Consider the following 14,566-nt stretch of genomic DNA (forward strand, 5'->3'; position numbering starts at 1 on the left):
TAATACGGGGTTTCTTTCTGTTACGTACACTTGTTGCTTGTTATAATGCATAAATATATGAAGTTTGATTAAATCAATATTGAAATAACACTAACGTTTTCAGCTGAGGGCTAGATTCATTTGCAGCTGATCCCTTCATTGTGTTGATGAAGACAAGAAATAGCGTCCTACTTTGCCAAAATATAAACAGTCAGTGCCTGGAAATTAGTAGGGTAATGTTATTTCTACAATACCCAACTTTCTATAATGAATTTCTATCATGAACTGAGAGTACGAGTATTCTAAAATTTGCTATTAACACTTTCATCCCCACACAAAGTTGCCAACATGTAAACATTGGGAACTGCCAGACATCACTTGTAACCAGCCTTTTAATTTTTCCACGTGGTATTCAGCCTCACAATTCTGCATATTTACTTGCGTAATTAGTCATGCATATTATGTGTGGTATGCAGTGACCAGTTACTGTGGATCATAAGTGAGGGTGTTGGCTTCAAGCAGAGTAAAGAGACCTCCCAGTGTGGCTGCGATCACAACACTGACAGCATGGGCAGGCAGGGGAAGGAGTGTTCTGTCATCGCCACCCAGATTCCAACCGAATTCACCAGAAGGCAGATTGAGGAGAATTTCAGTGTCATCGGTCCTGTGAAAAAATGTCACCTGGTTCGAGATAAAGGTTAGCTGGTGCCACGTCTTGACACGACCTTCACCTAGGCCTGGCTCACATTATCAACTATATACCATATCAACACGGGTCATTTACCATCAGTTACAAAAACAAAGCCAACACTTGCAAGGATGTATGGGGCGAAAAACTGATACCACTCCTGACAGCAGTTTCCTACTAACTGATTAGGCTTCATTGTCATTCTTATTAGATTTATTTAGCTGTTCATCTTTCACCTAATTCTTCTCATTGTGCAAAATTCTTTAACTATTTGACTTCGAAAGTGGAACACATTTTTATTTTTTTCTCCATTGCTGTAATGTATATTTGGAGTTTTAATTATTCATTATCAGCTTTGGTTATCCCCTTTTACTTACCAACCTGGTGAATGAACCTTCATCTTAAGAGATTTTACATAATCTATAGCAATTAGTGCAACACCTTAGTCAATTTATCTAATATTTCTAAATATCTTTATTGCAGATGGTACCTTTAAAGGAGTGGCCTACATTGTATACAATGAAATAAATGATGCTACAGAAGCTGTAAACAAGTTAAACAATTCAACATTGAATGAAAAAATAATCAAGGTGAAATTGACTCGAAATAGGGATAATGGAGAGAGCAACCGCCACCCTGCAGGCAAGGAAGAAGCCAATCATGAGGGTTCACTTGACCAAGAAAAAGGAGGCAAGAAAAAGAAACAGCTGGAGAAAAAACAAAAAAATAGAAAAAACAGAAATGGAAGAATTATCATAAGAAATCTTTCCTTCAAGGTAAGAGAACCTTTCAACTTTCATTAACACAAAAATCTTTTATTTGAAATATAACTTGTGTATATTTCCTGTGTTTTCTTAATTTTTCAAAAGCATTGGTAAAGCTTTTAGGTGTTTAAAATTTGTACCTAAAGAAAATGCAATCTATATACAATGTGTGCTTTAATATGGAAACAAACCTCTAAAAACCTTATCTACAAATATTAGACCATTAAAATGCTATACAGATTATAGAATTATATGTTTATTAATGAATATATTCAAAATTATTTTAGGTTATAAATAAATAAAAATTTTGTGAACTTTCTTTATCCATTTTGTTTACAGGTTGATGAGAAAGCAATTGAAGATCACTTTTCACAATATGGGAAAATAAGTGAAGTGTCAATATTAAAGAAAAGTAATGGGAAGATGATGGGATGTGCCTTTGTTCAGTACAATACAAAGATTGAAGCACTAAAGGCCATTAAGGAATGCAACATGAAACCTCTACTAGGTAACTATGCTTAGTACTAGTGTATAAAGTTACATATATCTTTTAGTGATCCATGGAGGCAACATTGAGTTATGAAGAGAGAGAGCAAGGAAATCTCTGTGAGGGAGAATGTCATGTTATCCACGTTGTATGTGCTGTAGTCACCATGACATTAGAGAATTGCTTTGACATTGAATTAAACAAGGTAATCTGTCATATCCTAGTTCACTAAAAAAAAAATTTAGGTGGCTGATCTCCATGTGATTGTCAAAATAAAAAAATTCTTAGAACATCAAGAATGTGAACATTGTTAGGTTAGTGTTACTTTGTTATATGCATAGTGTGCATAATGTGATGATTTCCTGTTATTATTACAGTATTGTTATTAATGCTTGTATATATTTAGTACTTTCCCACCATTATAGTTTTATTGAGTGAACTGTCATCAATTGAAAGTAGTAGTATGTTTCTAGGAGTTGGTAGCTAAGTTAGGGATGCATAATGCAGCATTGGGAAAGAGAACTCTTTCCTTCTCTTTTTTGTGTTTATCACCATCATTAGGTTGATTTCCCTCATTTCTCTTGTGGCTCCAAGTTAGTGTTTTCCTGTGTTAGGGTTCAGGACTGGGTCATGACATTATTTTAAGTAATGTCTTCACTCAGCATGAGTGATCTTGACTGTTCTTGTGGTCTTGGTGGTAACATATTTATTATAATACTTTGCTGGGAAAGGATAAGTGTTTGCTTTGTCTAGAGTATTTAGTGTGCTGTTACTGCATTGAGCCACAAAATGTGTAACTGGATAGCAGAGACTGGTCAGCCTACATACAGCTCTTCTTATTTTTATTGTTACATTTTTCATTTTTTTTCTTTAAGGGAGGCCAATTGCTGTAGATTTGGCTGTTCCAAAGGAAAAATTTGCCCCTGTCAAAGTCAAAACTGAAGAACCAGAAATGGAAGAATTCACTCAGGTGAAGGAGGAAGCTTCTCTAGAGAGCACTCATGAATATGGTGTTGAAAATTATGAAAATGTTAAAATCAAAGAAGAAAGATTCAGCAGTGACAATGATGACAGTGGCCTAGAAAAAGATGGTGATGGTGAAATAGATGATGATGAAGAAAAATTCACAGCAGCAAATAAGACTTATAGTGATGGTCCTAGTAAAGATGTTGCTGAGGAGAGGACACTTTTCATCAAAAACCTCTCATATGAAGCCACAGAGGAAGACATCAGACAAGTTTTGGAGACCTATGGCGCAGTGAAATATGTCATACTCTGCATTGATCGCCTGACTCAACATCCTCGGGGAACTGCTTTTGCACAGTTTTTGGTAAATATATTTTTCATGCATACTTATTGTTTGGTAATGATTAACAGAACACTATTGTGGGTTAACAGATCTTATGTAATGGTTACAGTGCTGTGTGTAGAGTAAGTACACATTGAATTTAATTTAGAAAAAATTTAGCAGTATTCTTAAGCTTACTATTGGAGTTTTATGGGATACCATTTAATATCGACTACTTACAAGAAAGCTTATATTTTGATGAAAGAGAAAAGTGAACTGAATGTTGAATGGAAGTTCAGAGAGAAGAAGAGCAAGAGAAGTGGCATGTTGGTGAGTCTAAAGGTGCAGCCAGGTGTTACTGATGAGAAATTTTCATTGATTGATGTACATGAAGATGGTCTTTGGGTGGGAACTGTTACATAATCCTAAATACAACATTAACCAATTAGGATCCAGTTATCAATTATGATTTTTTACATACCAGGAACGTGAAGCTGCTGACAAATGTTTAGAGGCTGAGAGGGATCCCTCTACCAAGTCATTATTTATTCTACATGGCCGGCCAATGCACATCATGAAGGCCATCAGCAGAAAGGAATTACAGGAAAGGAAAAGTGATAATAAGGATGTATTACCCAAAGATAAACGTAACCTGTACCTGGCCAGGGAAGGATGTAAGCAAATTACATTAACTGTTCATTAATGTGATCATATAGGCATGCCAGTCCTGTTCCTGAATTTTTTCCAGTTCTGTTGTATCTATTTCCTTCTGCCAATACTTCTTCCTTCTCATTATTGCATGAAATGTTATTGATATAATAAGGATTTTAATTCATTTCAGTTGTCCGTGAAGGAACTCTTGCAGCAGCAGGTGTCTCAAAAGCAGACATGGCTCTCCGGATTAAGAGAGAACAAGTGAAACGCAGAATGTTGAAGAACTTGCACATTTTTGTATCTCCAACACGATTATGCATTAATAATTTGCCTAAAACTGTCACTGATAAAGAACTTGGTAGAATATTTAAAAGTTATGCACCAAAGGAAGCTACGCTAACTGAGGTAAGACCAGTTATTGAATTTATCACAAGCATGATCTTCATTCCATTCTTATAATTATTTTCTTTTCTGTAATTTCATTTAAATTGCAGAATATTAAGATACTGCAATCAGTCATTAAGTAATGGAATTCTTTTCCCAATTCTGTATTTGTATTTAGGCAGATACATATTAACACTGAAGAATTATGTGTTGGTGTATGTATTTCAAGTTTGTTTGCTGCTTGCTTTGAGAGATCAAGAAAGAGCTTTGTATTACAAAAGTGGTGGACCTTAAACAGTATCAAGCTATTGTACTTCTGCTGCCATGCATTATATTTTCAAACCTTATTGTTACTTGAAAGCATGGTAATAGTTTTAAACTAGAAGGGTCTAAGAGAATATCATAGCTCTGTCATTCCCACTTTTCAATAGAATAGAGTATAATCCTGGATCTGCACATGTAGCTACATCTGCCTTAACATCTAATAAATTGTTCCTTGTTCAATTTTTTTTTTTTCTCTCTCTTTCTCCAAAATTGCATTGAAATCCTTTGATAACTTCTTGAAAGATCTTGGAGACAAGGAAACAGACAGACATAAGTGAATACACATGTAATATTTTACATGAAATTTTAAAGTCTCTCTCTCTCTCTCTCTCTCTCTCTCTCTCTCTCTCTCTCTCTCTCTCTCTCTCTCTCTCTCTCTCTCTCTCTCTCTCTCTCTCTCTCTCTCTCTCTCTCTCTCTCTCTCTCTCTCTCTCTCTCTCTCTCATGTTACTGCAATGCTTTTTTTCAGACACGGGTAATGAAAAATCTTAAAAACCTTGATGAGAATGGTAAGCCTATGAGTCGAGGTTATGGCTTCGTCTCTTTCACCAAGCACGAGCATGCATTAGCTGCCCTGAGAACAGTGAATAACAACCCAGAGGTGTTCAGCAATGAGCAGGTAATCAAAAAAAAAAAAAGAATTTTGTTTCAGCTAATTATTCTTTTTTTTATCATTATCATAATCTAACCTGATAGTAGAGAGTGAAATCTAAGCATATGAAAAGTGAAAATTAACTTGGTGTAAGAGTAATATTATGAGTGTACAAGGATGCAAACAATAGGGTAGTTGTCACATTGCATGAAGTAGATTTTATGCAGTAACAGTAGTGGCCATATTGGTGATGGTGGTGGTGGTGGTGGACACCAGTTACCTGACTGTTTATATTACTTTTACTGTAGCCATTTTGCCACGTCACAGTCCACACCTCTTTTGATTTTCCAGGCAATAGCACATGCTTCAGAAATTTCATTTATGTTCTTTCTTTACCTTGTAGTACATAATGTGATAAGTGGAGATTTTTATTTCACAGAGACCTATTGTGGAGTTTTCTCTCGAAAATCGTTGTGTTTTGAAGGCACGTGAAAAAAGGATGGAGAAAAGCAAAGAAAAGAACCCCTTATGGAAGAAAAATGCAGCTTCAACTTCTGTAGAAAGAGGTAAATTATTTCCTTTAACAGTCAGTGTAACACTTTCAGTTTAAGTTACAATTCCATGTTGGCAGTCTGTGTATTCTTCACAGCCTGACACTTAACACCAGCCTTGGAGTCCTCATCTGGGGAAGGGATCACAAATGTCCCCAGATCAGACTGGTCTTTTGGTATCGACCCTAAGTGTCATGACACTCCCCTCAACTTTTTCTTCATTAACTTCTGCAACATTTCCAGTCTAAGATCTCATTTTCAATCTGTAGAGCACTGCCTCTCCTCTACTAAATCTCATCTTCTTTTCCTCACTGAAACACAGGTGTCTGAGGCAACTGATAGTAGCCCCTTTTCTGTTCCCTCCTACTTTCTCGATCCTTATTTTCAATCCAAAGTTGGATATTGCATTTAAGTGTGCAACGACTTAACCTGCTCTCATACCCACACTCTTGAATCTTCCAGATTTTCCACCATCTGGCTATGACTACAGAGTCACTCTCAAACTAAATTTTGATGTGCTGTAAATCTCTCACCTAATTCCTCTGATTATAAGAAATTCTTTGACTACTTAATTTCCAAAGTAGAGGACATTCTGACTCTTCCCTTTTGTGGCTTTCCTCTCCCTTCTCTGACCATCCTGGTGAACTAGCCTTTAACTTTGGTACCCTACACGACCTAGAGCAACTGGTGCAACACCCTATTCATATTCCTGACCATCTTGGATATACACCCAACATTCTGGATCTTTTCCTAACTTCTAATCATTCAGCTTATGCCGTCAGCCTATCTTCTCCATTAGACTCCTCTGATCACAATCTCATATCTATATCTTGCCCTATCGCTCCAATCCCTCCTCAGGATCCCCTCAGAGTGGAGGTGCCTTGTGTTTTGCCTCTGTTAATTGGGGGGACCTTGAAATGACTCCTGCTTCCATGTCAGAGACCCATCTGTGTGTGCTGAGTGCATAACAGAGGTGATAGTGTCTGATGTGGAGCCATACATTCCTCACTCTTTCTCTTAACCTAAACCTTGTAAACTTTGGTTTAACACAGCCTGTTCTCACTCTAAACATAATGGAGAGGTGGCCCACAAAGCATACTTGAACCTTCCATCACCTGAATCTCATGCGCTTTATATTTCAGCCTGGAATCATGCAGAGTCTTTTCTCCAACTAGCCAAAAACTCCTTCATTAATAAAAAAAAGTCTCAAAATCTTTCAAGATCTAACTTCCCTCATGACTTTTGGCACCTACCCAAAAACATCTCTAATAACTTTGCTTCTTCATCTTTTCCTCCTTTATTTTAGCCTGATGGCACCAATGCCATTTCATCTATTTCTAAAGCAGAACTCTTTGCTCAAACCTTTGCTAATAACTCTACCTTGGACGATTCAGGGCTTGTTCCTCCCTCTCCTCCACCCTCTGACTACTTCATGCTACCCATTAAAATCCTTCGTAGTGATGTTTTCCATGCCCTCACTGGCCTAAACCCTCAAAAGGCTTATGGACCTGATGAGGTTCCTCCTTTTGTTCTCCAAAATTGTGCCTCCATGCTTGCACCTTGCCTAGTCAGACTCTTACAACTGTAAATCAACATCTATCTTTCCTTGCTGGAAGTTTGCCTACATTCAGCCTGTTCATAAAAAGGGTGACCATTCTAATTCTTCAAACTACTGTCCTACTGCTTTAATTTCCTGCCTATCTAAAGTTTTTGAATCTATCCTCAACAGAAAGATTCTTAAACATCTATCACTTCACAACCCTTCTCTCCAATTGCCAGTATGGGTTCCATCACAGCCACTCTACTGGCAGTCTTCTGACTTTTCCTACTGAGTCTTGATCATCCTCTTTTTGAGAGATTTTGGTGAAATTTTTGCTGTTGCCTTAGACATGTCGAAAAACTTTGATCTCCAAACTACCCTCCTACAGCTTCTATCCTTCTCTCTGTAACTTCATCTCAAATTTCCTTTCTGACCATTCTATTGCTGCTATGGTAGATGGTCACTGTTCTTCTAAATATATTAACAGTGGTATTCCTCAGGGTTCTGTCCTGTCATCAACTCTCATACTATTATTCATCATTGATCTTCTAAACCAAATTTCTTGCTATATCCATTCCTATGCTGATGATACCATCCTGCACTTTTCCACATCTTTTCATAGACTTCCAACCCTTCAGGAAGTAAACAATTCATGCAGGGAAGCCACAGAACGTCTGACTTCTGATCTTTCCATAATTTGTAACTGAGACAGAGCATACTTAATATTGTTCAGTGCCTCAACTCAACACAACCTTCCAGTCAACTATCTCTTCTTCACTGACACTCAAGTGTTCCTCTCTTCTACAATGAACATCCTCAATCTGACCTTTACTTATAATTAACTGGAAACTTTACATATCATTTCTAGCTAAAACAGCCTCTATAAAGTTGGACATTCTGAGTCGTCTCCACCAGTTTTTTTACCCCCTCATCTGCTAACTATACAGGGGCCTTATCTGCCCATGTATGGAGTATGCTTCATATGTATGGGGGGTGCCACTCATACCACTATTTCAGACAGAGTGGAATCAAAAGCTTTTCATCTAATCAACTCTTCTCCCCTAACTGATTGTCTTCGGCATCTTTCTCATTGCCAGTGTTGCATCTCGTACTATCTTTTGTTGCTGTTTTCATGCTAACCGCTCTCATGATCTTGCTAACTGCATGCCTCCCCTCCTCCCACAGCCTTGCTGCACTAGACTTTCTTCTTTCATCCCTATTCTGTACACCTCTCTAATGCAAGAGTAACCAATATTCTCAATCATTTATCCTTTTCTCTGGTAAACTCTGGAACTCCCTGCCTGATTGTGTATTTTCTCCTTCCTGTGACTTGAACAATAATAATAATAATAATAATAATAATAATAAATACTTTATTGTCACGTATAATACATGAAAATTGCTTCATGAGCTCTCAGTAAAAGTGATAAAACCGCACATACGTCATACACTCCTCGTACTACTCACACACATTGGTCATTTACAGGCCACAGGAACAAACCTGGTCTGTGCTACTGCTAGATTGTCTGTTATTCATTTAACATTTTAATACTGCTAGGTACAAAAGATCTTGAATATCTTGATGTTCTACAGTATAATGACCTCAACCTTCTTCCAGAGGGTAACATTTGATAATATTGGTTTAAAGGATGAATGGGATCATGTCGTACTACCTCACACCTCCGGACAACTGCTTTCTTATAAATTTCTACAAGAGGGATGATGTTCTCAACCCCAAGTTTCCCACAATTTTTCATTATTTTACAAAGTTTGTTTTTTAATTCAATGTTACAATTTCCGTACCAGCAAGTTATATTAAACGAAAGAACAGATTGTATTATTGCTGAATAGAATATATCCATAATCTTTCTGTCAATTCTTAGTTTACTTAATTGCCTTACAAAATACATTCTAGAATTGATTTTTTTGTAGTGTCTCAACATTATTATTAAAAGAAAATTTATCATCAATTATTGTTCCTAAGTATTTATATTCCTTGACTCGCTCCACCATCTCACCATTTACAAACAGAGGAGGGTGATCATATAATGAAGTGCTGTAGTCTACGACCATCTCTTTTGTTTTCTTTACATTTAACTCTAAAAAGTTGCTGCTGCACCAGTCCACAAACTTTTCCACCTCCTCTCGGTATGCAGTGTCATCATTACCACACCGACCCACAAGGACAGTATCATCAGCATACTTAAACAAACGGCAGTTCACATCCCGACACACACAGTCACTTGTGTATCTAGTAAAAAGCATGGGTGACAACACACAACCCTGAGGAGCACCTGTGTTTGTAATGACGACACTCGATTTTGCACCCTGAAAGCTGACATATTGTGGTCGATGAGTCAAGAAATTATTAATCCATAAAATCAAGTTAGAATTTACGTTCATGTTTTTCAATTTAGTCATCATTAGGTGAGGCCAAGAGGGAGGCCTCAAAACACTTATGCTTTAATTTTTAATGATTCTCTTGACGTCTATTTGGAATTTTTTTTTTTTTTTTCCCACTGACTTTGTTTCCCTTGGCCAGTGATCCTCATATATATATATATATATATATATATATATATATATATATATATATATATATATATATATATATATATATATATCCTACATAATTACTCATAGCTTAGAAGACATACATATGTTGCCAAACATATGTATATTTTAGCAAAGGAATGTAATCCAGTTACAGCTGTTGCTATTTTTCATACACATTATTTATTTATTTATTTATTTATTTATTTTTTTATTTTTTTTTTTACAATAACTTGCACATAGCAGTGATGTAAAGCTGGCATAGTAGAGGATACTGGGATAGTTCTGAAAGGTGAAATACTTAATAATTTATCGCTTTTGAGAAATCTTTGCCCCTGAATGCAAAAATTCCAAAATTGAAAGAGATGGTGGCAAAAGTTGTTCAGAAAGTGCCATAAGTTGAAAGTTATATCTTCAAAGGTTAGTAATTTGAGAAAAATGAACAGAGAGACAAAAGGGATGGAATACAGCACATTTTGTCTGAAAGAACAAATCAAGAATGCTTAAATAGTTTTGTGAAAAGGATGGAAAAGGAGAAAAACTGAGTCATTGTATCATTTCTAGATTCAGTGAATCCCATCAAGCTGTCAAAGAAGCATGACGATAATGTGCTAGAGGAAACATCTCATTCCTCCTTCATGGGATCCAAGTCAAATCCCCAAAATCGGGATCTCCCTACTAATTTTGGACCTAAGGTATGTTGCAAATTTAATTACACTGTAATTTCTAATGTTCTTTACATTTACAGCATTTTTCATTGATATATATATATATATATATATATATATATATATATATATATATATATATATATATATATATATATATATATATATATATATATATATATATATATATATTATTGGTATTCCATCCAGAGGAAACTTGACCAATGTTAGGACTGAATTCTGCTAGTCTATTAATAAATAAAAATTTTTCTTATGAACTAATGTTAAGTTTAGCTTTTCATTTAAAAGTATATAAATCAGTTCAATTTCTTTACTCTTGTAAACAAGTGTGTCTGTCAGTCTGCCTTATTCTCATTTGTGAGCTTAGTTATACTAAGATAACAAGACCTTGTTTTTCTAAATCTCTTCTAGGTCCGGCATGCCAAAAAGAGTCATGCTGCAGCAAAAATAAGCAGGAAGCAACTCAAGAAAGAGCAGAGGGATCGTGCACAAGGGAAAAAAAGAAAACGTCCTCAGAACAGTGAAGTTGAGATAGACTCAAGTCCTAAGAAAACAAAGAAAGAAGCTGAAAGTCAACCCAAAAAGAAAAAGAACAATAAAAAGAAGATAACTAAGCGTATGAAAACAGAACTGAAGAAAGACAAGTCATTCAATTTATTGGTACAAAATTACAAGAAAAAGATGTTATCTGTTGATTCAGCTTCACAGAAAAAATGGTATGAGGATTAATTGTATGCTCATGATGCCCAACAATTAAGTCCTACCATTGTTTATGTAAGTAGGTTTTTGGCTTGATTGATTTCCAAGATGTATTTTATGTACACTGTTATAATCAATTAGTTAATAAAAAAATAAAGGTGGTCATTGTTTTATAAGCCACTATATACAATTACATCAATAATCTAGGATTATTGGCTCCTGTAAAGTGCTGAGCTAGTGATTTTGCTAAATTAAAGATTAGTTGGACTAGAATGCACTTATAGCAATAAAGAAGCAAAACAAATTGTAATGGCTTGCCAGTGACACTGACAGTGTTTATGCAACAATTAGCACCAGCAGTAGTGGCAGGCAAGTGCAGTAACCTGGGAAATTTTAAATTACACCAACCAAAAACCACTAATGGAATAGTAATAAAACCAGATTGGTAACTGCTGTATCAGTGATGGTGTACTTGTATGCTGTGCTGTGGAATTATTACAAAAGAAGGATATACACTAATATCACCAACAGTATGGAAGGGAATAGGGGCACATGGGTGACAAGGTTCTAGGACAGTGTGGGCAATAGTAACTATGCATACCATGGATTTTTGTGTATGCACCTGTAAATGGTAGAAGTGACAAAACATATGAGAAAATTTGGAATAATGTAAATGGGTGGATCAGGAAAATAGCAAGAGGGGAAAGGGTAGTGTCAGTTGTATACAAATACTAAGGTAGGAAGTAGTGAGGTAGAAGTTGTAATAAGAAAATGGGGAATAGATGGAGGGAAATAGAAAGAGGGTGGTTTCTTACAAACACCCTCCAACAAAAAACTATAAACACATGGAGAAGGAGAAGCAGGCAGGTCAAAGATTCATCTGCAAGTCTTGAAAAAGAGAAATGTGAATATGAATGTATATAGCTTTAAAGAATAGTATTCTGCCAAAACTGATGTATGGTTCAGGCCTGAATGTGGAATAGGGTACAACAATTGAGCATGCATGCATTGAGCACTCAGATAACTAGTGGAAACTAATTACCTGAGAGAGGCACATGGGCTGACAACAGTGAAAGTGTATATGAAAGGTATGTCATGAGTCTATGTGTAAGAGGTGTAAATTGTCAACTGATGGAATGGGTGAAAAGGAACATAATGAGATGGTATGGGCATACTGAAAGGATGAGATGTGAAAAGTTTATAAAGAAAATGAATGTGAGTGAAGCTAAAGGTGCTAACAGGAGATGAAAGCCACTTGGATAAAAGGAGGTTAAGATAAAGGAATATGTAAAAAAAAAAGTGTTAGTAGAGACAAAAGAGTTTGAAGAAAGCAAGAAGGGAATGTCTGAAAAGGGAAATCCCCCTTGATGAATGGTTGCAGAGGGAATGAAATGTCAAGAGAGAGAGAGAGAGAGAGAGAGAGAGAGAGAGAGAGACCAAGGTGTACATGTTTAAGAGATTGCCATAAAATGTAGCTAACAACCAGTGACATCATTTGCAGACTTCACTTTAATATAAAGATAAAGGAATATGTAAAAAAAAAAGTGTTAGTAGAGACAAAAGAGTTTGAAGAAAGCAAGAAGGGAATGTCTGAAAAGGGAAATCCCCCTTGATGAATGGTTGCAGAGGGAATGAAATGTCAAGAGAGAGAGAGAGAGAGAGAGAGAGAGAGAGAGAGAGAGACCAAGGTGTACATGTTTAAGAGATTGCCATAAAATGTAGCTAACAACCAGTGACATCATTTGCAGACTTCACTTTAATATAAAGATAAAGGAATATGTAAAAAAAAAAGTGTTAGTAGAGACAAAAGAGTTTGAAGAAAGCAAGAAGGGAATGTCTGAAAAGGGAAATCCCCCTTGATGAATGGTTGCAGAGGGAATGAAATGTCAAGAGAGAGAGAGAGAGAGAGAGAGAGAGAGAGAGAGAGAGAGAGAGAGAGAGACCAAGGTGTACATGTTTAAGAGATTGCCATAAAATGTAGCTAACAACCAGTGACATCATTTGCAGACTTCACTTTAATACAAATCCTCAACTGGATATACCACCACCCTACACACTGAAATAATCTACTGGAGTAACTATTTTTACCATTTTCCTCTTAATCACCTAAATGAAGATTAAGATCTATATAATTTAAGTTGGATCCTATTAAAAACTAAACTACTCCATCTTATGACAATTATCAAGTCCATATAACAGCAAATAATGTTCCATATAATCTCCTTGGCTTTGTCTCTTACTTCCTACTAGCAAACAATAATTGAATAAACACTTGAGAATCACTCAAAAGTATAAACATTTTTTTTCTACATTTTCTATTAAGGACAATATACCATGCGAGTAAAAAAAAAAAATAATCCAGACATTTTTCTAATTACAAAGTAAATTTCCTACATTTATTACTTGTTGGTCACAGTTATGAAGTGAGGTGTCACTGGTCAGATCTCTGCATTACTGCTCCTCCTTACAGTCCAGGGTGTGACTTGTAAATTCCTGTATCACAATGTGAAGTTATTATTCTTTACAATTACAATATGTAGAAGCATGTTTCTTCATCCATGAAAAGTTCATAATACTATCTTCAATTTTCTCATCAAAGCACACCAAATAGTTACCTATGTGCATCCATATGAAAGTACCTTTACAGAAAGGTATCATCAAATATAGGTATGTATTTATGTACTGTGTAATAGTACAGAGAGAGAGAGAGAGAGAGAGAGAGAGAGAGAGAGAGAGAGGGGGGGGGGGGCTTCAATGAAGGAGATACGGAGCGGGTATGAGAAATGTTGAAACCAAGAGGGAGTGGAGATAGGGAGGCAGACACAGAGTGGGGTTGAGAAAGCATCACTTAACTGCCACATTACCACTTCTGGCCTATGATATTTACCTATTAAAATTCCTTGAGTTGACATGTGGCTTTAGCTAAAAATAAGGGTAGGAAGGCTATTTCATCAAGTAGGGAGCCATCTGTACACATACATAAAAACTGTACATGTAGTCAAGCCTGACAAGTTCATTTCCTATACAGTACAAGTAAACAACAGGCTTTGTGTAACCAGATCAACCTGTATCAACATAACCTAAACAAGCGTCTGTCCTTCAGATAACACTTCAAACCTTTTATTTCACTCTAGATTATATTTTAATTCCTTATTTAAACTGATTTACACATATGATAAATATGAGGAATAAAAAAGAAAATAAATAAAATCCAAAAATCAACCGCCCATTTTTTTTTTTTTTTACCAAGGTTTTTTCCAACCCTACCACATCTGTAAAATATGTATATATATGACATCTGTATGCACATCCACATCTGCAGGTCTCTGAATTCTGACATCTGATCTGTCACTAGTCTGTACCATTCCACACAT

General features: G+C 36.0%; 2 protein-coding genes across 2 annotated transcripts in view; one reads left to right on the forward strand and one right to left on the reverse strand.

The window, feature by feature from the left end:
• Positions 1–14,566, reverse strand: part of LOC135102931 (small ribosomal subunit protein uS19-like) — a 74,571-nt gene that overhangs the window by 9,616 nt on the left and 50,389 nt on the right. The window lies entirely within an intron of this gene.
• LOC135102930 (RNA-binding protein 28-like) lies at positions 309–11,353 on the forward strand. The gene is made up of 10 exons (XM_064008612.1): positions 309–676; positions 1,151–1,443; positions 1,771–1,939; positions 2,794–3,248; positions 3,691–3,880; positions 4,048–4,265; positions 5,038–5,187; positions 5,600–5,726; positions 10,369–10,499; positions 10,905–11,353. Exons 1-10 carry the CDS (start codon positions 547–549, stop codon positions 11,220–11,222), a joined length of 2,181 nt encoding a protein of 726 aa, XP_063864682.1. The 5' UTR covers positions 309–546; the 3' UTR covers positions 11,223–11,353.

Source organism: Scylla paramamosain, chromosome 8 (assembly GCF_035594125.1).
Source record: "Scylla paramamosain isolate STU-SP2022 chromosome 8, ASM3559412v1, whole genome shotgun sequence".
Classification (NCBI taxonomy): Eukaryota; Metazoa; Arthropoda; class Malacostraca; order Decapoda; family Portunidae; genus Scylla; species Scylla paramamosain.